At 36.6% G+C, this 23,049-nt stretch overlaps 4 protein-coding genes across 5 annotated transcripts in view; 2 read left to right on the top strand and 2 right to left on the bottom strand.

Moving 5' to 3' along the window:
- The first annotated feature begins 2,022 nt into the window (after positions 1-2,022).
- Positions 2,023-5,312, top strand: LOC130558642 (lymphocyte activation gene 3 protein-like). The gene is made up of 8 exons (XM_057341165.1): positions 2,023-2,150; positions 2,247-2,370; positions 2,757-2,971; positions 3,138-3,359; positions 3,453-3,773; positions 3,922-4,170; positions 4,612-4,733; positions 4,919-5,312. Exons 1-8 carry the CDS (start codon positions 2,090-2,092, stop codon positions 5,051-5,053), a joined length of 1,449 nt encoding a protein of 482 aa, XP_057197148.1. The 5' UTR covers positions 2,023-2,089; the 3' UTR covers positions 5,054-5,312.
- A 10-nt stretch (positions 5,313-5,322) lies between these two features.
- On the bottom strand, positions 5,323-17,949 carry plekhg6 (pleckstrin homology domain containing, family G (with RhoGef domain) member 6). 2 transcript variants are annotated; one of them, XM_057341161.1, is made up of 15 exons: positions 17,829-17,949; positions 16,500-16,674; positions 15,655-15,774; positions 15,394-15,546; positions 15,062-15,157; positions 14,848-14,898; positions 14,002-14,151; positions 12,879-12,989; positions 12,042-12,191; positions 11,397-11,531; positions 11,198-11,317; positions 10,973-11,102; positions 9,859-9,974; positions 7,049-8,280; positions 5,323-5,771 (listed from the first exon to the last, which is right to left on the bottom strand). In XM_057341161.1, the coding sequence occupies exons 1-15, from the start codon at positions 17,846-17,848 to the stop codon at positions 5,582-5,584; spliced, it is 2,949 nt and encodes a 982-aa protein (XP_057197144.1). In that variant the 5' UTR covers positions 17,849-17,949; the 3' UTR covers positions 5,323-5,581. The 2 variants fall into 2 exon arrangements, with proteins under 2 accessions (XP_057197144.1, XP_057197145.1); XM_057341162.1 differs by lacking the exon at positions 12,879-12,989.
- Positions 16,675-23,049, top strand: part of cd27 (CD27 molecule) — a 25,284-nt gene continuing 18,909 nt past the window's right edge. The window contains exons 1-3 of the mRNA XM_057341171.1: positions 16,675-16,749; positions 17,812-17,872; positions 17,993-18,134. The gene's annotated coding sequence lies outside the window, so the exon portion shown is untranslated. The remainder of the gene's footprint in view (positions 16,750-17,811; positions 17,873-17,992; positions 18,135-23,049) is intronic.
- Positions 19,186-23,049, bottom strand: part of tnfrsf1a (tumor necrosis factor receptor superfamily, member 1a) — a 6,693-nt gene continuing 2,829 nt past the window's right edge. Inside the window, exons 7-10 of the mRNA XM_057341166.1 lie at positions 22,787-22,857; positions 21,784-21,944; positions 20,964-21,072; positions 19,186-20,589 (exon numbers count right to left, since the gene is read on the bottom strand). Of these exons, the coding sequence (XP_057197149.1) occupies positions 20,306-20,589; positions 20,964-21,072; positions 21,784-21,944; positions 22,787-22,857 (625 nt within the window). The 3' untranslated portion in view covers positions 19,186-20,305. The remainder of the gene's footprint in view (positions 20,590-20,963; positions 21,073-21,783; positions 21,945-22,786; positions 22,858-23,049) is intronic.

Below are 23,049 nucleotides of genomic sequence, written 5' to 3'. Positions count from 1 at the left end.
TATTGTGGCTAATTTGTATGAATTCGTACAATTTCATTCGTACATTTTAGTACGATTAGCTTTCGCCCCAGTTACGTTATGGGGCGGGGTTAGGGGTGGGGCTTTAGTATTGATTAACAAACAATCTCACAGCGAAGAAAAACGAAACTATTATAACTATATTGGCTAATTTTGGCTAATTCGTATAAATTTGTACGATCTCATTCGTACATTTTCGTACGATTAGCTTTCGCGCCAGTTACGTTAGGCTTCAGTATTGCTTTTTTTCTAGTAAATGTACGTTTTTTGCTATTCACAATCTACAAATTCATACGAATAAGCCACCTCGTAAAATAGTTACGAATTCCTGTAAGATAAGGTTAGTAAAACATATTTACTTTAATATGTAATATATGCGGGGCTGATTATAGGCAACATAGACACCATGTATGGTTATTATTTGTAATTTCCCTCTGGTCACATATCACATATATAAAAAATGATGCTATTCTTTTTTTTTAAATGGTGGATATGGGAAAAAACATTTTTAAACATGTTTAATTATAAATGTCTTGTAAAAAAATATTCTTAGTGAATATTGAAAACAGGTCCCACAGACCCGAACACCAAATAAGGGTCAATGGGCCACATCTGTAATAAATGTGATGTATAACATCTCTAGGACTCTGTTCTAAAAAGTGAAGTTAAAGAACCGGTATCATAGTTTGCAAATGCAAATGTTTGATGTTTTGTCATCTAGCACAATAAAAATCCAATAATTGTTTAATACTTGCAAATGATTGATGAAGATACATCAAATTCTAACTGTTATTTTTTTGAAGTACTTTGCAGAGTCAAATGTGGCCTGTACTATAGAATGCACTGCTACTTGAATTGCCTCTCTGACAGGAAGGCAAAGATGAGATAGGAGGAGTGAAAAAAATGGGAGGGGAGAGGTTGAGTCAGTCACAGTGTCATTGCTCTCTTTTCTTCATCAAAACAACTCCAGCCCCCGTATTCATGTCACGTCTCTCTGCCTTTACTGGAACTGGTACTGTTTTATAATATGCTGATTGAACATCCGCATATCGACAGCTGAATCTGGACTGACACGCGTAAATACAGAACACTTTTGAATAATAGAGCGGGGCTATAAATAAACAAGGCGTTTCTAGTTTTTACCCACTGGTAAAGAGTGGGTTAATGTGACATCCAAAAATCCATGACTTTGAGCTTTCTTATGCAATAATATTGAAGCAAAAGTTTCTAATTTCATAAAAACAAATTTCATATTGAATTGATTAAATTAATAAGTATTTGATGCATTCAAAGAAGCATGTATTTAATATTAATACATTTATTTAAAAATCGTTTATTTAATTTCTAATAATAAATATATTTTAAACATGTATTGCATGTATGTATCCAAATATGCTTAAAACAGCACAAACTGTCTGTAAAAAGATTTATTTAAAAAATATATTTTGTTCATTTTTTACACCACGTTCATTTTAAACATATGCTGCGTTAAATATTTATGCATAAACCAGGGAAAAAATATTTGCCAAACTACATAATAAACATGAAAATAAATGTTGAATGTTTTGCATCTGCTGCATTAATTTGGCATGAATTTGCTTGCATGCTAAAGTGACACAAATGCATTGTTGCGGTGGTAATTTTCCATTTTGATTTTTATATCAACACATTTTTTCCATTCTTTCAAGTTGGTGAAATACTTTCAAATAAACCTTTTCACGTGGTGAGAGAAAATTCAAGAAAGACCCGGTGAATCCGTGGGAGAATGAAGCCTCAATTGTCACCTCTCTCTCTTTGTATTATACAATGTTTCTCTCTCTTATTTTTTCCAATGTACGTCAGTTAGACCACATATAAACAGTTTCACTATATGCAGGTTCTGAAGTCATGTGACTTGGAAAGCCGAAGAGGAACTACCTACCAACACTACAAACCCACACAACCACCCACCACTGTATATATACCAGAACAAAGAGCAGAGACAGCAGACAAAAGCTGAGCAACACCATCACACATGCGAGATACTGATAACAAGATACTTAAAAACAAAAACTGTTAGGAAGAATCAAACATGCATCTAGAGCAGAAAGTACAATTCCTGCTTGTTCTAGGCTTAGCACTGGTTTTTGAAGGTGATGTTTCATGATGTTTCATTTGAATAATTATTTCTCCCAGAATGCATTTTACCGTGGTCCATAACTTGTAACTTTACTTTTTGTGTTCCGCAGGTGGTAAGTGTTTGGATCAAGAAGTGATTGTGGCTTATGGTTCGGTAGCAGTGCTTCCATGTGTGGATGAGTCTTCTGCACTTCCACACCCTTCTGCAGTCTACTGGAGCAGAATAGTAGACAAGTAAGAACCATCATCCATCTCTCCATCCATAGCGAATGTAATAAAATACACATGGTTTGGTAAAGTGAGATTAGAAAAGGGATCATTTGTTAGCAAATATAGATGTTTTGAGTTTTTATAATCCAAAAGTCCAAGAAGTGGACTTGCAAATGCATCAAGGTGCATCAAATGGTCAAATTTATTTCTTATTTTAAGCACTTTGTAGAGTAAAAATGTGGTCTGGACTATATAATGTACTGCTGCTTGAACTTCCTGTCTGATAGGAGAAAAAAAATCGTAGGGAAGAGGATGATCCATCCATCACCTAGGTCACCAGGCAACAATAAAAAATGGTCAAAAATCCGGCATTTATCTTAATTTCGTGTCACTTTTTCTTACTTATCTAGTCTAAAGAAGACAGTTTGGCGGCGAGAGAAAAGTGGGTTGGAGTTTCGACCTGTGAAATCCCCGTCCCGTGTCTACTGCCCCGCTCCGAACTTCGGAAAGGGGGATTACAGCCTTCACATCACCGGAATAATGGACAAAGATGGAGGACGGTATATCTGTGACGTTGAAGGAAAGACCTCGATGACGAAAGCCATCATGCTTAGGATTGTTAAAGGTATAAAACACGCATGCACGCACGTACGTACGCACGCACGTACACACACACACACACACACACACACACACACACACACACACACACACACACACTATAAGAAATGATCATGTTTTTGTCTAAGCCCACCCATTTCATATCCTCATGATTTTCTATTTGTGTGCAGTGTCCTTTTCTCCTCCAATTGTGATGGAGGGCTTCCGGGTGGACCCAAAATGCATTATCAGTCCCAAACCACAGATTGGAAGACTTCACTGGGAGCTAAATGGCAAAGCCACAGACAAAGCTGTCCTCTATAGTGTTTCTCAAAGGGACTCAGGAAACTGGACCTGCCGGGTTTCATACAACAATGTTGTTGGAAAGGCAACTGCATTCTTACAAGTCAGAGGTGAGGGTTCATTTTTAAACATTGTGTCTATGAAATAATTTGACATTGTGACCATGAACTAAAATGAATTGCTACTTCTCGTTCCATCTCCAGGAATCTCCACTCCTCCGGCAGACTCTTCAATGGTGTACGCTGCAGTGGGCTCATCTGTCTCTTTGCCTTGTGTCTTCACCGAGGGTCTGGTCCAACACTCTGGGATCTGGGACAGAAGTTCAAAAACAAGGAACTCTTCTCCTCCTCTTCCTTCATCCCTAGATCAACGGTCCCTTGTGCCTCTCAGTTCTCGGGACAGATCGGCTTGGATAGAGACAGTGGAGGATGGAGATGAAGGGATATACACATGCTCAGGAATGATGAAATTGGAGAATATACAAATGAAAGCACAAAGGAGCATGCAGCTGGTTGTTGCACGAGGTAAGTGACCATAACCGTAAAGAAAACAGCAGAGCAAAATCCTTTCAAAACCTCGTCTTGCGTGGTTTTTATGTCTAACAGTATTTCATATCCTCTTTGAGTTCTGTGAAATGCTGAATAGCTGCATCTCTCTCTGGTTCCGCTTTAGTTTTGAGCTCCAGCAGTAAAGGACAGATGACCCTAACCTGCCATCTCAGCAACTTCAGTCAGGTCACTTCTTATGAATGGCTCCGTGTCATCTATGGAGTAAACAACACTCAAACAGTGACCTCTGTTAGTACGTCAAAGAGTCTGAAGATTCCAAAAGTGAGCGAGCAGGACATTGGTGAATGGGTGTGCCGGTACAACGGGAAAGACGGACTTCTGGGGAACGTTACTTACCAACTGCACATGATGGGTATGCAGAAAAATTATTTAAAAATTACTGAACAAAATATAGTAAAGAATAGTTCAAATATATATATATACGTATATACAATATATACATATATATAAAGAGTTTATTTGCAAAACCTTAAAATCATGTTTTTTGTGCGTGTTTTATTGTGTTAGTTAACTGTATTATTATTATTATTACTTAATCAAAATAACCCAACTGCAGTTTGATTGATATTACTTGGAAATGCATATGATATGAAAAAATATGATTTCTAAAAAAATGTAAAACGTTATCTGTTCTTGCAGGCATGAAACATAAATGTACATTAAATTGACAAAAATTGTGTAACTTTTTTGAGTTTTAGAACTGTTAAACACTGTTTATCTTGTATAACAATTTAATACTTTGTATTTTTGTTCATTCATAAAGCACAATGCTCTATTTTGTTGGCTTCTACAGGTGCTCAAATGGGCCAAAGTGATTCCAAATCTGGAAACAAAGTTGGTATGGTGATGGGGTTAGGATTTCTGTTCTTGGTGGTATTTCTGATTTTGTTCCAGATGTACAAAAATTATCGCAGGGTACGTTCCATTCTCATGTATAACCCCTTATCATCAAAATACAATTTCTATTCACTTGTTATTAATAACTGTTTAAATGTTGCATGACAGTCCTGTGTAATACACTTATTACATTTATAAAAAAAAAAACAATTTAACTCTAATTCTGTCCTATTCATTGCCTCTTCATGTATTCCTATTTGCAGAAGAAGAGGATCTTTCTTTACCCAGCGATGGAAACTATTGTCCATGAAGCAGCCACTGAACAAGAGAGGATAGAGCGATGCCAGGCAAAGTTAAATGAAGCTTGTGGTGGAGAGCTTAAATCTATGTGTGTCTGAGCGTGTTTTCTTCATACTGTTTGTGTGAAGAGCAGAAACCTTTGTGCATTACTCTATATGCCATTATTAATGTATGCAGGCACATCTGTTTTTAATGCAGACAATTGTAGCAGTCCAGTTAAACTGTAAATATTTTACTGACATTTAATTGTATAACTTTTGTATGAACTACGTATGGTGCAAATATATTGTAAATAAAGAAATAAATTGAAAACGTTTATGAACATTTCATATTTTAAATTAACTTTTTACTTGTGCACAGTATAAAGCAATTATAAACTTATTATTACTTACTATACAAATAATATACAAATACATTATTTTACCTATGAACAAAATGTCAATCAATCTTACATAAAAAAGCTACAGATAAATGCTGTAGATACAGTATCACTCATAATGAATATACTGTATTAATTTTATACTAATAAATATAAAAGAACAGAACAATATGCGTCTCCAAACATTTATACACTAGTTTATACACAAATTTGCTCACATTTACAAGGAAAACATGTTTGTAACTAACTACACCTCACTGCATTCTCCTTCACCGTGTCTATCTGATGGTTTATGTCCTGCCCTCTGGAGCTCATGCGCAGTCAGTGTTCGCTCAAGAAAGTCATCATCATCATCAAAGTCTTGAAATTCAAAAACCTCCTCATCGTCAAAGCACCAGCCTGGCCAATCCACACCCGTTCCCTCTAGGATGCTGTTACTATAATGGGGAGAACAGCGATTCATGGGTAAATGCCATTGAAAGAGCTAGGATTAATACAATTTCTACCCTGCTATTTAGTAGAAAGTTAGAAACATTTATAGTTATAATATAATATATAATATATGTGACCCTGGACCACAAAACCAGTAAGCAGCACAGGTATAAATGTGGCAATAGCCAAAAATACATCGTATGGGTCAAAATGATCGATTTTTCTTTTCATTCCGAAAATAATTAGGATTTTAAGTAAAGATCATGTTCCATGAAGATATTTTATACGTGTACATAGACCGCTATGTTTATTAATGATGAAATAATAAAGTGATCATATGTGGCATAAGTTTGTAAAGCTGCGGTCTGTATTTTCAGGAACTTTACAGGGAAAGCCTGACTCCTAAAGGGCATCTGAAGAACTTTACAATAATGCAAAATCCTGTTTGATAACAATTGTTTTGTGCACGTCTTGCAAACCTAATGTCAGTAATTTGATAATTGTTAGTTTAAAGCAGCAAGAATATTTATTCAAGAGAATTTGGCACGATGTCACAAAGATGATTGCGTGTGGGCAGAGAGAAGCAATAACGCACATGAAACTGTCAAGTTTCCCGGCTCGGTGCCGCTTCTCATTTTACAGTCATAACTCACTAATGGAACAAATCTACTTAAAATGAAAATCATAGATTTTCCGCTGGACAGTTAGGGTTATTTTGGAGCTAAGATGTTATAAAATATATACTGAAGAGAATATACCATATATATATACATTTTCATGCTAAATCTTTAGGAAAAAAACAACGCACATATCTTAGTATTCTATTATGAGGACTTTCCATTGACTTTACAATTAGATTTTATTAAATAAAATTAAAGTGATAGTTCACCCAAAATGAAAATTCTGACATCATTTACTCACCCTCTTGTCATTCCAAACCTGCATGACTTTCTTCCACAGAACACAAAAGAAGATATTTTGAAGAATGCTGGTAACTGAACAGCACTGACACCCATTCAGTTCTATTGTATGCACGCAAAACCAATCCAAGTCAACGCCAGTTAACAACATTCTTCAAAATATCTTCTTTTGTGTTCTGCAGAATATCATCCAGTTTGAAATGACAAGAGGGTGAGTAAATGATGAAGCTGAACACACATTTTACTAGTATCTAAATTACTTTTTTTCCACAAAACATAACTGGAAGTGCAAAGTAGGTTATGACTTTAGGGGTCACTCATGTGTACGTCCATTCATTTGCATTTATTGCATGTAGACTCACCTCCCTTTCTTCTCATTTTGTGTCCATCTCTGTGCAGAAGTGGTAATGGTACCCTCTGCCTCTCTGTCTCCTTCACTGGCTGAGGGTGATGGCGAGGAGGGAGGGATGGAGGGAAGAGAAAAATTCCTCGCTTTAGCCTTTTCCTCTTTTCCCAGTCTATGTTCCTTTTCCCGCTGCTTTGCTCTCTGCAGAAGGTCCTGGAGAGGGGAAGAGGAAACCTGGTAGCCTGGAGCTTTTTTGTGTGTAGACAGAGAAGATGCGTGGGAGAAGCTGATCTCTGTGACGGAGACGCTCCTCTGTGTCTTTAGTTTGGGTTTAGTTTCAAGGTCAACATCCGGTTTCTTCACAGGTTCCCAGATGGTCTGTGGATCTGGTGATGATATTTTCTCTGTATCACACCAGAATATTCCATTGTTGTTCTTTAAAGATCCCAGCTTTAGCACTCTGTGGGTCTCTTGGGGTTTGATGGAAGCGGTAGCTGCTGTTTTCTGGCTGGTATCAGGGGTTGTATTAGATTCAGGTTCTTTTCCGCTGTCGAGTGGGACAGAGGGTTGTGGATTATTTGGACGCTGCCTACGCAACCGAGGAGACCCCAACTTCCTGATGAAATTCCCTGATTCTGAAAGAAAATCCTCACCAGAGTTGCTAGACAAAGTCACATTTCTGATTAACTGGTCTTGAGATCCATCATCTGGGTCTGGCTCTACTGTTTTATTTGGGAGTTCATTTAAAAAATAAGTTATTGGTATGGATTGGCCATTTTTCTCTGTATGTTTACCTGGCAACAAGTCCTGATTTGTATTGTCTTTTGGGTATAAAGACGCCTGTGGCCCACGATTCCATGTAACTCGCCTTTCTGAAAATTTCCTTAATAAGGGCTCACTTTCATCTGATTTAATCAGTCCACTTTCCTTCTTTTCCGTAAACCACCCTTCATGAGCTGATTGGCTCTGGCCATTCTGTTGACCAATCGGTGTAGAGCTTTTATTCTCCATCACTTGTTGAGCATTACTTTGCTCCACATTACTTATTGTTTGTGTCCCATTTATAGAGATGCTGTCAATTCGCTTCAACGGAGGAGAATCACTTTCTGATTCTGATTGGCTGTTAGAATCCTCCTCTTTGACTTTATTGATCAGTTTGTTTTGATTGAGAGATCCACTCAAGTCTGTGTCATCTGTGTTCTTTTGTGTTTTGTTTGCCTCATTCTTCCTCAAGGTATCCAATGTTGTCTAAAAATCAACAGAATAACATTTACCCGATCGTTACGCACAACCCAAGTATAATATACAGCAGCAGAAAAAATTACGAGACCATTGCAAATTTCATCATCATTTCTAGATGTATTGTGGCCATTATAGTCCAGTGTCTGTGGAATTTCAACAAAATCAAACCTCAGGAGTGACAAAGTCATCCAGCAGCAATGTGAAAGACTGACAGCATGACAAGACACATAAAAACTGTGATAAAAATCGAGGTTATCACATAAAAAAATATTTTTAAACTTTTCCTAAATACATGTACAAATATTACTGTTGTATTGCTTAAAAGTGAATATATGAACTTGTTTTCTTTGAGGTCAGAAAAAATACAGAGCATCTTTTCTGTTATTTGTACATTTTTTCCTGTTTCTCCAGTTTTCATTTTTTGAAAATAAATGCAGTTGTATATATTATATAACTGTTAAAAATAGATTATTTTATATTATTTATAATTATAATATAAAATAGCATAAGAAAGATTTGCCTTCATTGTTGGTTTGTTTATTTTTGATGTCACACCATAGGACACTTTTACGGTTTATTTGTCAACAACCACTGTAAAAAAATGATTTTAAATTTTTTTGTTGTTTCAACTTAAAAAAAGAAGTTACCTGGCTGCCCTAAAATTTGTAGTTAACTAAACTTCAAAATATTAGTTAAATCAATGAATTTAATCCAAACTCGTTGACTTAACTCAAAATTTTAAGGCAGCCAGGTAAATTGTTTTTTTACAGTGTACCCATATAAATACTTTTGTTTTATTTTTTATGTTTTTCTGTGATTCAGTACTTAACAGAATATATATATACTGATTTATTTAATCATAAACAAAGGGTGTCACGATATTACATTTTCACTATATCATGGCCAAAAGAATTCATAGTGAGAATATTATTGCAATAGCTGAAAAATAAATTAAAATAAATGAATTAAATTAATAATGCTATCAGTCAAATTCATCGTTTGTTGTTTTTTATACTTAAATTATTTGGCCAGTAAATCATGCTTAACCTTAAAAAAATGTTAAACTTGTGTGTTTCAACCATCTACTATGTTGGAGCGTCGACCACATTCAGTACTGGTGCTGGACTACGTACGATATAATTATTTGTGTTGTGTAATCAGTAATTATGGTTATTAATACCACTCCAACTGTAAACAAATATTTGATCCCAAAATAGCTGGCCCCAACTGAGTGAAATTATGATTTCCAACCCTGTTATCCAATCGTTCTTGTTGCTTTTTTATTTATTCTGTCTATTTAAATCCAGTGTTTATCGAATGTTTAAATAATCTTTTTTGGAGTTCCAAAATTATGTTACCTCCCAATGTCAACAATCAAGATTTTCTAAAGGTTAAACAGCTCATTTGTTTCAAAAAGAAAATGTAAGCGCCTTGAGCTCTCTTCTGTTCGTGGGAAGTGCCTGAAGCGGAATGTTAAGCATTCGTATAGGTCCAATAAATGACAGCCCGTCAGGGCGGGGCTCTGACTTCCTGTCGTTCTGGTGTATGGGTTTAATCGTGTGTTTGTTTGAGTGATTGCTGTACCTGAGCTTCTCGCAGAGCAGACACCCATGTCGAGCAGCTGTCTGGACTGTGCGTTGACAGACAGTACACACTGACAGCACAACATAGATCACCAACCTCCACCAGCACAAATGAATCTACCGAACATAACAAGAGACAAGAAAATTAATGTTGTGATATTTATACAGTACATTAACAATATTATATATTTTATTATAGCACATTGTATTATACTGTATAAAATATAACAATAAAAAGAACCCTTACCGTAAAGACACACGAAATTCACATGTGCAAAAAACACATGTGATCACATGTGAAATGTGTGTTTTTGGAACATTTTGGTGTGAATTCCATGTGAATTCCCACGTGAAACCCATGGGATAACATGTAAAAACCCATGGGATAACATATGCGACATGTCTCCACATGTGATCACATGTTCTTCACGTCACCACATGTTGCACATGTCATCCCATGGGTTTTTACATGTTATCCCATGGGTTTCACGTGGGAATTCACATGGAATTCACACCAAAATGTTCCAAAAACACACATTTCACATGTGATCACACATGTGTTTTTGCACATGTTAAACACATGTTGTATACATGTGATCACATGCGAAAAACATGTAAAAAAACATGTGAAATTCATGTGTCTTTTCTGTAAGGGAAGGAATGGCATGTGCATAAGTGCATATGCAAATTCATAGGTAATTTGCCTGTTAGGATGCATAATTGTAATTCAAGTGCAATCGTTCGGTAATGACACTTTGACAATGCACTTGAACTTAAATGAGCAGATCTATGAGCCACACCTTAGGTGGGGACAAATCTCTGGTTTAAAACGCTCAGATAGAAATCATCTTGTCGTGTCTAATGTGCCATGATGTGTTTCGACATACATTTGATTACACAAAAACAACGTGAATTTTAAAGCTCAAAAAGTATTATTGAGAAACTATTAAAACTATTGTGCAGCAGCTGCTCGTTAAATTATTTATCAAAAGGTATGAGCATAAATTAAGGATGACACTAACATGCTATTTGTGCAAAATGATTTTTATATAATGATTTTTAGTTTTTCTTTGGTATATAAAATAAAATAGTATTTTCACGGTGGTCACACTCACAGCCATCTTTGAGCTCAATGCAGTGTATTCTCTCCAGGGCCAGAGGGGGGCGCACTACCTTCAGCTTGTCTGATTTCTTCTGCGTTTTGGTCATTAACAACACATCAGTGAAGAGCAGGACCACAAGCTCCTAACATGAACAAATAAAAGCAATTCTGTCAGTTTCAAACTCCACGTACAAAAACCTTTAATTCACGAAATCATCTGGGTTGTCTTCTCACTTGCCTTACTGTCCTTCCTTCCTCCGACCTTCAAAGTTTCGTCCAGTATTTGCTTCCGTATGATATTTGGCCCCACCCCCCTGATGGGGCTTGTCAAATCAAAGCAGCAGAACTCTTGAATGTGCTGTTGATAATAACATTTAGCTTCACTGAAAGTGCAATTTATGGCCTGTTTTTCTTTGGCTTGTTTTTCTTTGGTTTACCTTGTCTATTTCTTCGCTCAGACCCTCTATCTTGTATCCCTCTATCTTTTGAGCAACAGCAGAAAGGCCCAGTTCATCCTCTTTAAGTTGTAAATGGTCGTTGATTGATGTCAGAAAATGCTCAACGCTGTTCAACTAAGAAATTTGAGAGACACAGAGTCAGCAAGATAGTCCAGATCTTATCCTTAACTTAAAGTTCACCTAATAATGAGAATTCTGACATCATTTGCTTACCTTCAAGTCATTCTAAATCTATTTTGAACAATGTGGTAAACAAAACTGTTCTGGGGCACCATTGCCTACAATAGTAGTTTTCCCCCTATATTAGTCAATGGTGCCCCAGAACCGTTTGGTCACAAACATTCTTGCAAATGTCATTCTTTGTGTTCAGCGGACCAATAAAATTTATACAGGTCTGGAACAACTTGAGGGCAAGCAAATGATGACAGAATTTTCATTTTTGGGTAAACTATCCCTTTAATGCAAGTGCAAAATATTCAATCTCCAAGCATCCAACATAATGATTTGAGATTTCCTCCTATGTTTTTCTTATAAGCTGACACGGCCATTTCTTGGACATTGTTTTGCCCATTACATTACATATTTGTGAGAGACATTCACATATTCATCACCATTTTGTCTTACCATTCTTTGAAGTGCATTTCGGGTGGGTAGATCGTCAGTGTTCTTTAGAATAGCTTTCAGCAGAAGAGGGTACTTGGTGATCCTCTGGAGAGGTTTGGCTTGCATGTCACCCAGTCTCATGCGACCACAATGCGGATGATTCTCAACCCACTGCAGAACACATTAAGATATCATCTGTACTGAATATGTATAGGCATGCACATATCTTCATGCAACATATCAGATTGTAATGGCAGTTTGAATCGTGCTTTCAAACTCAACCTTTAAACATTATTTTTGGTATCATGCATGAAAAAGTACCAGTCGCAGTTTTCTCTCCCCCTGAAATAACATTATTGATAATGCGCCCCTCAGGAAATTATTCACCCCCCTAATGTACCACTACAGTCAAACTACTGCAAGAACACACGACGTGACATTTCCTTTCTGCTTACTTTGCATACCGGCCCCTGTGCAAAAAACAATAGCTGGGGGAACGTACTGTGGTAATAGCTCATTTGACATGTGGAAAACAAACTCACACCTCACTATCATTAATGTCTATATTAGGTAGTTGCTATATTCACCTGATGCTTTACAATTTTCCAGTCCTGAATTAGCTCAAGAGTTGTTTATTTATATCTTCAGCTTTTTTTCCTCTCTATCTCTACTTGAAATAATGTAAATTGCAGATTACTTCACACGCTTTACGATGGTTGACAAACAACGGACAAAATCCGAGCCAACAGCTCAATGTATAATATTATTATCTTATCTTCGTGAATTGTGGTATGGTGAGGAGAAAGTTTTATGGATACTTCAAAATGATATCTTTACCACAGTTATGATATACACTACCGAAATGTAGGTGTGAAACTGTGGACTTGTGTCAAGTAGTCTGCGTGTAAACTCCACATTTCTGTCCTTTTCCCAACAGTATTCAAAGTACGCAGGAAAACGTTCAGGAAACTGTGAAACACGAAGCATGAGTGAGAAATAGAAATATTGAAAGACTGGGTATGAACGACAAAAATACAATTTAAACCAGAGGGGGGAAACTATGATCCATGGGCCATATACGGCCCTGCTGACACTTATTTTGACCCACGAAGCCATTTTTTTAAATGTAAATATTATTGCATTTGAGTTAATAACTTTTTGATGCAATACAAACAAATTCCAAGACAACACTATCACAGCTAACAAAAATATGCAGTTTAATCCGACGTTTAATCATTTATAAAAACATTTAGCTAACAACCCATTTATGAAAGTTATGAAAACAATATTTATAAATGTTTTAAAAATTCTGGTTATAAGAGATTTCCCTACTAAAAACTGCTCTCCCAGTCTGGTTTTAGCTAGATAAGCATGCTTGTTTTAAATGGGTTTTGCCCACTTTTTAGCTGGTCAAGCTAGTTTTAGCTGGTGGGTCGTTGGTCTAACACAAAAAAATGAAAAATGTGATATTTTCATAATGCACTTGAGAAGATTTTATAATTGTAATGAATGGTAAAATTAATCATATTATTTCATCTGTATATTACATGTAGTATACTGTATAGGCAGTATGTTAATATGTACAACGGAAGAAAAACAGGATGTATTCAAGGTGCTTTGGGTTAAGTGTCGTAATTATAAATAGGATATAAAGAATGTCCATACAGTACATTTATGCATTTTGGCAGACGCTTTTATCCAAAGCAACTTACATTGCATTATCCTATACATTTATACATAGGTATGTGCAATCCCCTGGGATCGAACCCACAACCTTGCGTTGTTAACGCAATGCTCTTACCACTGAGCTGAGTTATGGAGTGTCCATTTGGAATAAATAAAAAGGATTCATTTGTTATGCACATAATACGTAGCCCTTCACTTCGATTCCAAAAGACTCGGCCCTTGAGTCAAAAAGTTTGCCCACCTCTGACTTAAACTTTGTTCATTGTATAATTTATTAACAGTAGCTGTACTGTACCTGCGAACATCCTGCCTCAAGTTTCAGGGGGTCAAAAGGCTGCCCAGTGAGACGGACCTCCTGTAACATGGGATACATCACTTCCTGCCAAAAGAGTCTATGTGCATCAAGGATAGAAGGAAGATTGTAAAAAGTCATGGTGGAGGTGACCTAAGAAAGAAAGAAAGAAAGAAAGAAAGAAAGAAAGAAAGAAAGAAAGAAAGAAAGAAAGAAAGAAAGAAAGAAAGAAAGAAAGAAAGAAAGAAAGAAAGAAAGAAAGAAAGAAAGAAAGAAAGAAAGAAAGAAAGAAAGAAAGAAAGAAAGAAAGAAAGAAAAAAAGAAAGAAAGAAAGAAAGAAAGAAAGAAAGAAAAAAAGAAAGAAAGAAAGAAAGAAAGAAAGAAAGAAAAATGGAAAAGATTAATTGACAGGTCATTTTCACCCACACAGTCTACGTTGAGAGCAAAATGATTTTCCATCTTAAAATGTACATATATCTTTCCGTTGTGACATGACTGGCAAGAACGCAGAACGCTCTAGATTATTTTGATTAAAGAGAATGAGTGATCTCAGTCAGTAAACGGCACATTATTCAACCACAATACTGCTGTCACTCACATCTCTCTCTGTCTGCCATTTAGAAATGCTGACTATGGAACTCTACAGGGTCATTTCAGACGACCGCGGCGGAATTTTTGTAGAAAAAGTAATCATTGTTTTGTTATATTAAAAGTGTAGTAACCAGTAACTGTTAAAATCATGGTTAGTCTGTGTTTACTATGAGCCTACTACAAATACAAAACTATGGTAATTATAGTTAAACAATGGTTAATTTCCATAAGGGGGTAAAATGAGACAAATGCACATACTTCTTGTAGGAATCCATATTTATGACAGTGTGATAAGGCTCCCAGCACGAGCTATGCAGAAATAAACATGTGCATTAGTCATAGCTTTTGCAACTCTTGCATTTTTATGTTTTACAAAATAATGTAATACTAATGTTTACAAATACTTTATTGCGCTTTAAGTGTAAAAAAACATTAAAAATGTAAAAAAAACAAAGGTAATTTTATGACATACCTCTTTAGCTATAGTGAGTTTGTTGATGTAGGTGAGCTCAGTAGAAATCAATTCCCACATCGCCTCCTGCTGGTGTCGCTGGGTTTTTAACATAGACTTCAGAGAAACACAAAATAAGGTTAGTGTACAAATATAATAGTGTAAAACATATTGTTAAATAAATAGTAAAAACATTGTAGAATGTTACAATAGTATTATTTTGTATTTAATATTATATTCTCTTAACTCCAGAAGTTAACAAGATCTCTGTATTTGTCAATGTTTTTAAGCCAAACTGGATGCACTTCACACATAAATCATTTTTCCATCTCTCCCCTAATCCATCAATATACCTCGTGTGATTTGACTATGTCGGTCCAGCTCTGGTTTAACTTTCTTTCAGTACCTCCCGCTCCCCATGTCCACGTCAGGTCAGAAGGTAACGTAAAATAGTCAAGAAGCAGCTTCAGTGTGTCCACCTGCCCCTGACCGCCAACCGTCCGATCCTGAAAGAGAAATATTGAAATAATACAAATGTTTTAGCTGTTGTATTGTGTAAATGCTATAAAAACATACAGACAGCCCCCACCAAATAGAATTATATAGTGACTTACCTCCTGTGTGACATTCTGGCTAAAAAACACCTGCATTATTGCACCTCTGGGCTTGCCACTGCTCGATGTTCCCCTCACTGTTGAAAAGTCAATTCCTCTGCTTTTCTTTGGATTGCCAAGCTGAATTTAAATAATGAAAAAATATTAACCCACATTTTGTAGTGACATCCATCTCATGCATATAAAGCACAACATGATTTAGGCCCACACCATAAGAACACGTTTTTTTGCATTAGCATCTTTTCTATAAACCATTGACAGCCATATACATTACATTACACACCTCAGAGGACTTCGATTAATTCAAAAGAATGTTGTTCACTGTTATTTTTTATTCGTAACCATTGTTTTTTATTTTAAGTAAACCATGGTAACCACAACCCTTACAAAAATTAAGTATTTTTTGTGGTAAAAGTGTAGTAACCATGTTTTTTGTGCATTGCTTACTATTAGAAAATTCATGTTCTTTCTATAGTAATCACGTTTTAACTATGGTTTTTGAAAACCATGGTAATTTTATGGTAACCATGTTTTTACTACAGTAACTATGTTTTTTTGCTTTCAACTGTAGTAAAACCATGTTTATTTAAAACATTTAAACATTTTTTTAATTCCTAAGGGAAATGAACCATTTGCGACAGTAACCATAGTTTAACCTAACCATGATATCTGTAGTAAAACCATTGCTATGTAAATTGTAAACAATCACTTTAACATGTTTAGCCTACCACACATTTACTATAATAAACCCGTTGGTTACTTTTCCTAAGGAACTACTGACAAATTAATGCACTTGCGTAAAACAGAAGCAAAGAGCATTCATGTAAATACGAGCTAGAAGATACCTGTTGATGGCCTATGGTGTGATATCTGTGTCTGTCTTGCGCCATCCTCTGGCTGGCTGATGTTACTGCAACAATTCCATCCGGCGTGTCTTCCTCCCGCTGTCTCTCAGCCCTGACAGGGGCAGTTTCCTCAGGGGCCATTGCGTCACCCAGTTCCGGTCCTTTTGATGGATGACTGAAAGATACAAATCAAGCGACAACATGAGGATTAATAGCGGTGTAACATAATGAGAACAGATGGCAGTATTGAGTGAGTCATATGTGATCATCCGTCATACATTCTTGCATAACCCATTAGAGTTCAAAGTTATCAAGGCCAGTAAAACGTGAAAATGTTTTACTTCCTGCAGTAGATAGCAAAGTCGTAATTAACCAATTTAACGTTGATCGACATTAAATCAGTCATCTTTGCTATCAGACAGCTTGTCATAACACAGACGTCTTTTGTTTTCATAGGTAATTCTAATAATTCGACCTATTTATACAGTTTTTAAACGAGCGAATACACCTTAAATGTAGGTGGGGTACAGTACACAGATGCTGTACATGTACAGCAGCACAATTCATGTGTTTCTCGGGCGTATGATTCACATTTACCCAGACAAAATACACATGAGCGAGAAATACAGCATGTGTATGATTCATAAGACCTGCACACATGTTTTGAGGAAGATTTTAAAATCCACCCACACTGTTTGACATCTGTCTGTGGAAAAACACCCATTCTATTCAGACTTTGTCATCACGACTCACAATCATGAGCATGAATGGAGGGTGCACGCACGCATGCGCGCGCGCACACACACACACACACACACACACACTCACACACACACACGCACGCACACACACACACACACACACACACACACACACACACACACACAAATGTACTGGTCTAAAATAGGAACATAAGATTAACTTATAACACTATATAATTGAATTTCTATTATTCCATATTTAATTTTTATAACATGCATTCATATACATATGAATCCCTATACTGTATATAACAGACTGAGACCTACACATTTGTAAACATTCACAAAACAACATAAACATGATATATAAAAACACTCAAAAACCCACACAGACATCATGTAGAAATAAGACATAAGTGATTGACCACTTATAAATCAACCACACAAATTCTGCAATGAAAGTTAAATTATGAGTTTTCGTTTACTTTTAGAAGTCATATGTGATACCTGTTTACATCCTTAACCCTATTCTCTCTCTCTCTCTCTCTCTCTCTCACACACACACACACACACACACGCACACACACACACACAAATACATTGACTCTTAGGGATCCCCAGTAGGTACCTGGATTTGACTGTGTCCATGTCACTCAGGCATGCATGTTTAAGGTCTTTTTCCCTCTCTCTCTCTCTTCTGGTTAACTCCGTCTGTCTAAACTTGCCTTGACGTTGTCTCTCTCTCTCTCTCTCTCTCTCTCTCGCTCTCTCTCTCTCACTTTCTTCCTTTAGTAACAGGTTGAGCAAGCGAGACAGGATTCTTCATGCCTCTGCCCCTCGGATCTCCGGCATAGCTGCGTCTCCAGATGAGAACCTGATTGGTGCATTAGTTCTTTCTGATGTGATTGATAGCCAACCAGTCGTTTGATCACAGGTACATAACAACATAATTGTGAAAGGTTTGTGGTTTAGCTTCAAATAGACAAGCACAAATACTGTATGCACACACAGAACAGTCGCAGGGTTGCTTTTATCTCCAAGCATGAAATCAAAAGGGTAGATGGGAACCAGGTTTTAACCTGTTCTCACCATGATTGTAAAGGGATCGGTCAACCAAACATAAACATTGTCATAATTTATTCACCCTTATGTGATTCAGAATCTGTACATGACTTTCTTTCTTCTGTAGAACACAAAAGAAGATATTTTGAGAAATGTCTCAGTGGTCTTGTGTCCATACAATGGAAGTCAATGCGGGCCAATGTTGTTTGGTACAAAAATTCTACAAAATATCCTGTGTGTTCTGCAGAAGAAAGAAAGTCATACAGGTTTAGGACAACACGAGGGTGAGTAAATGATCATTTTAAGGTGGATTGTTCCTTTAAATGGTTGCCTAGTTGTTCCTATGTGGACTAAATCTAACGTCCAGTTTTTACATGAGCTAATCAGATTATTTTCACTGTGACACTTGCACGATAAGTGAGATTCTGAGAAAATAAAGCAATGATGCAACACGTGGATTAAAAACATGTGTTCAGTGTGCAACCACAACATGAGTTTGGTGCAGTTTGTGTGTGAAACATCAAAACACATCGAACAGACGTGAAAAAGTGGTGAGAAAGAAAGAGAAACAGAGGTGCCTGGGAAATATTAGACAGTAATGTCAAATTAATTCAGTGAAGTAGGAATGCATAAAAGTAACATTGCATGGGATCATGACAGTCTTGCATCAATGTACACCGAAACAGATAATTATACACCTTGATCAAATGGGTGGTGCTTGCCTGATGAAAAAGGGTCTGTTAACACAATCCTGCTCTTTTTTTAAAGCGTGTAATTCCACTTGTCCTCAGGGAGGCTATTCCAACAATGAAGGTAGTCTGAAATGAGAATGACTGAAATCAAAGTAACAAACAAATAACATGTTTAAAATGTATAAGCAGTTAATTTGTAGAAATGCAAACACATAGCAAGGGACTTCATAATGCTGACTGAAATCTTTTATTTCATTTGCAAACAAAAATACCAAAAAGCTTTTATATAAAAAGATACAGTATGCCTCGTGGCTCCAAATGGAAATGACTATAAACCAAACAAAATTTTGTGCATAAAAATGTTGTAAAAAAGTTTTTACAAGGTTTCAGGAAGCGTGTTCTCTGCGCAAACCTTCTCATATGATGTGAATGCACATAAAATTCAGAATTACAAAGAGAAAATCAAATAAAACTCAAGTCTTCCTGTTGCAGAAGCAACACTACATGGCGCAAGAAACAGGACACCCGATTTCTTGTTTGCTTAGGTTATACATCCTATACTCTTTGAAGAGTTTCAGTCGTTTTTATTTTCTCTAGCTGCCTGGGGGAAACAAGCTAAATGAATGTTTGAAAACGGGAAACAAATTTGTTACAGTTACCACAACCCACCAGAACCAAAGATGACCTAAACTCACCTCTTCTGATAGTCTGCAAGATCTATCATACCATATTCACATATATATTTGAACATTAATGCTCTTTTTGATCATTTTTGCTGAAGCACCATACTGTAAAACCCTCCATGTGGAGGACTGTGGAATGACAAAATACATACAGCCATGTACTGTGTGAGTGCGACTACAGGCTGTTTAAGGGTGCAGATAATATGAACGTTACATTATTGCGTGAATATTTCACTTAAAGGAATGTGTTGTAATATGTACAAAATCTTAATAGCCTTCTTTGTGCAAAAATATGTTTTCTAAAATATTTCTATTTTTATAGAAAATGCGACTTTCGCCCAATTCTACTGAAAGTATAACTACAACAGAATTTTAAGCATGTACATTACATGAGAAACAAATTTGCAGATACAAATAAACCAAGCCCAACTACCTCATTTAGATATAAACTATTACAGCTCTCATCAAGCCTTGACAATAACACAAAACAGATTTTTACAAATTCATAAAAAAGGCCTAGAAAAAAGGTTAGTGTGAAATTTCATAGACGACTGGAAATATGCTGTCGTGTACAGTTCCACTTCCACTTTGAAAGTAGAGCTGAAGTTCTCTATTAATGCCTTTATCTCCATTCTCTTCCAATGCCCTCAATGTGAAATGTTTCTGTCCTATGAAAGAAACCTGTTCTCAATACTGTCTGCGCAGCTGGCTAAAAACATGTCTCCCAGAGTATCTATAAACAACTGGATGAGGTGACAAGGCAAAATGTTGTTTCCTCCTCCACTGCCTCTGTCACTCCAAACCTTCAGCATTTGATACTGTGCGTCTTTGAATGCCCGGTTATCTCGTTCTGCCCTGTCGATGTCCTGCTCTGAGATGCCAAGTCTCCTCACGACCTCTTTAAATCGTGCAACAGGTATCTCGTCCAACACAAAGTAGATGAACTCAGCAACTGCAAGAAAGAGGCAAGAGACAACGACATGAATTACCCAAATATATCTTTTTTCTACACAAAAGGTAATACATTGAGTACTGAATTTGTTATGACTGGCTAAAAATTGGCTGGTTTTGAACACACACTACTCGCACCTCAACAGGAAATATTGTGTCACAATTGAACAGATCAGGCACGCCTCATGAAACACCTCTTCAATTTAGTCAATACATTTTTTTTAAATAATGCGCAGTACCATATATTGATGTTGAAAATTCTACTGTTATAGGCATGGACTAAAGAAATGTTGGGTTTGTAACAACACACTGTACGTGCAAAAACAAATCTTCAGAGAATCATGTGCAGAAACAAATACAGACACACACACATACCTTTGATCTCTCTTGGGACGCAGTCTGGAAGTTCACTGGCTCGTTCTGTTTCACACGGCTTCGGAACGTGCTTCATTACTGAATCTGGTGAATCTGTCACAACCATTGTCTGGGGAGAACATTCATAAAATACAACAATTACTAAACAACACTCACAAAACAATTCTTATGTCAGGGCAGGTTATTTTCAGTTAAGACAGCTCAAACATTTATTTTAGTCTGGGACTAACCGTATGCCTTGTTTGTGAAACCGGTCACTAGTATTATATAGTATGCTATAGAGGGTTTCAGCGATAACGACATAAATAAACGTTATGTGAACCAAACTTAACTTCCGGTAGGCTTTCACAAAGACCTGTTGAGTAGTTTAATTTAATTTAATACAGTTAATATACAATAAAATATTCATATGAATTAATATAAATTAAATATAAAATAAAAGTTATATTATAACGAAACACAGACCGGAAGTTAACTTTGGGCCAGGCACGTGCGTCCGATGAAACCGTCTATATATAGTAATAGTAATACAGTATACTTAGTCACAACAAATGAATTGTTCATTTTTTATATTAGCTATCAACAGAAAATAGTATACAAGTATTTTCTAATCGTGCTCCCCTTTCTTATTCTGGGGGGGTCCCTAGGTTGACAAGCTCTCTAGAACTAGTCCAAGCTGAGTTTATCATCAAACATGAATCATCCACTGCTTAAAAAGAACACAGATTATTGTTTATCGTCAAACGTCAATCACTCATAATGAGAAAAATGACGACGTGCTGTCTGTAAACCCTTGTCATAAACCAATTCACCGGTTTACCTCAACTTCTGTCATCGACACAGGATCATGTGGCGACGACTGGGCCGACAAAGCTCGCTTCCTTTTCCTCCAGAGTCGAATGCCCTCGTACAACATAAACACTCCCACCGCTACAGCCATGATGCATGAGCAAACCGGAACCACTATTTGAGAAACTGTGTCTGAAACATCAATGTAGTGAAAAAGAAAACAACTTTAAAATCACTGTGAAAATGTTTACCTTAGATATTACCTTTTGTTGCCTGGAGCACACATTGCTTTTTGTCAGACACTTAGCTTAGTCATGACAGGACAAATTCAAACAGATATTGTGATGACACATTGAATGCTAAATGGGAGTTCCCGGGGTTACTCATGATTTTTAAGAGATTTCAGTCCTCTGAATCTTTATTAACAGTGTACGGTAAAATCAGATGGTTTAAAGCCATAGTTTTGCTGTGTTGGCTGGCTGGAACCCTCAGCATGAGGAAAGCCATCAAATATGAAAAACTGACTAACTGTGCGTTCACACCGCCAGCAACTCTGTCGCTAGGTGTCTCTAGTCTCTTACTACGAGGTCGTTAGAAGGCGTTCCTAGCTTTGGTTGCTCTAATAACATTTATATAACAGTTATAAACAAACTCTGCAGTAACTGACGAGAGACGGATGACGTCTCTGTTTTACTCCTATTGGTAGGCGCTCCCGAAAGTCACTCATCATTTGCATAAAGTTGAGCAAACGTCCACTTCCTGTCGCCAACGGTCACTGTTGCTCGTGTCGCCGGCTCTCCATTGAAATTAATGACATCGCTTTGTCGCTGGCGGTGTGAACGCACAGTTAAACTCTTTCTCTCTTCCTCTCTCTCTAAACTCTTTTTATTAATTAAAGTGTAATTAAAAAGTATTGAATTACATATTAACCTTATGATTTTAGAGTATCATTTGCTGTATGTCAATTTCTCAGCCTATGGTGGCAGACACAAACATGTGCAACCCAATTTTGACAATTGATGATCAGCACTCACCTGTAGTAGGACTTCGAACCGTGTTTAATGTTTTGCTGGAGTTACACAAGAATCCACACCCCTCCTGACACCTGCAGAGCATGAAGGACACTTTTTTTTATTATACAAATATATACATTTATCATACATACGAAATGTGCAGTACTAGGGGTGCTCCAAAACCCCAGCTCTGTTAGTACATTCAGCCATTATTTATTTATTTTGTAACTGTTCCTGTGTCCAGGAAAAGTATTTCACTGGTCATGTGATCTCATGTGATCTCT

Source organism: Triplophysa rosa, linkage group LG8 (assembly GCF_024868665.1).
Source record: "Triplophysa rosa linkage group LG8, Trosa_1v2, whole genome shotgun sequence".
NCBI lineage: Eukaryota > Metazoa > Chordata > Actinopteri > Cypriniformes > Nemacheilidae > Triplophysa > Triplophysa rosa.
Note: the sequence above shows the minus strand (reverse complement) of the source record. Positions and strands in the feature narration are given on the sequence as shown.

Bases quoted from the DNA above. Each gene is read 5' to 3' on its own strand.
- LOC130558642 (XM_057341165.1), top strand. From the start codon at position 2,090: ATGCATCTAGAGCAGAAAGTACAATTCCTGCTTGTTCTAGGCTTAGCA. The intron at 2,151-2,246 runs GTGATGTTTCAT...TGTGTTCCGCAG, and splicing joins CTTAGCACTGGTTTTTGAAG to GTGGTAAGTGTTTGGATCAA. The intron at 3,360-3,452 runs GTGAGGGTTCAT...TTCCATCTCCAG, and splicing joins TGCATTCTTACAAGTCAGAG to GAATCTCCACTCCTCCGGCA.
- plekhg6 (XM_057341161.1), bottom strand. From the start codon at position 17,848: ATGGACACAGTCAAATCCAG. The intron at 15,547-15,654 runs GTAAGTCACTAT...TTTCTCTTTCAG, and splicing joins GCCAGAATGTCACACAGGAG to GATCGGACGGTTGGCGGTCA. The intron at 8,281-9,858 runs GTACAGCAATCA...GTTGATTTTTAG, and splicing joins CTGCTCTGCGAGAAGCTCAG to ACAACATTGGATACCTTGAG.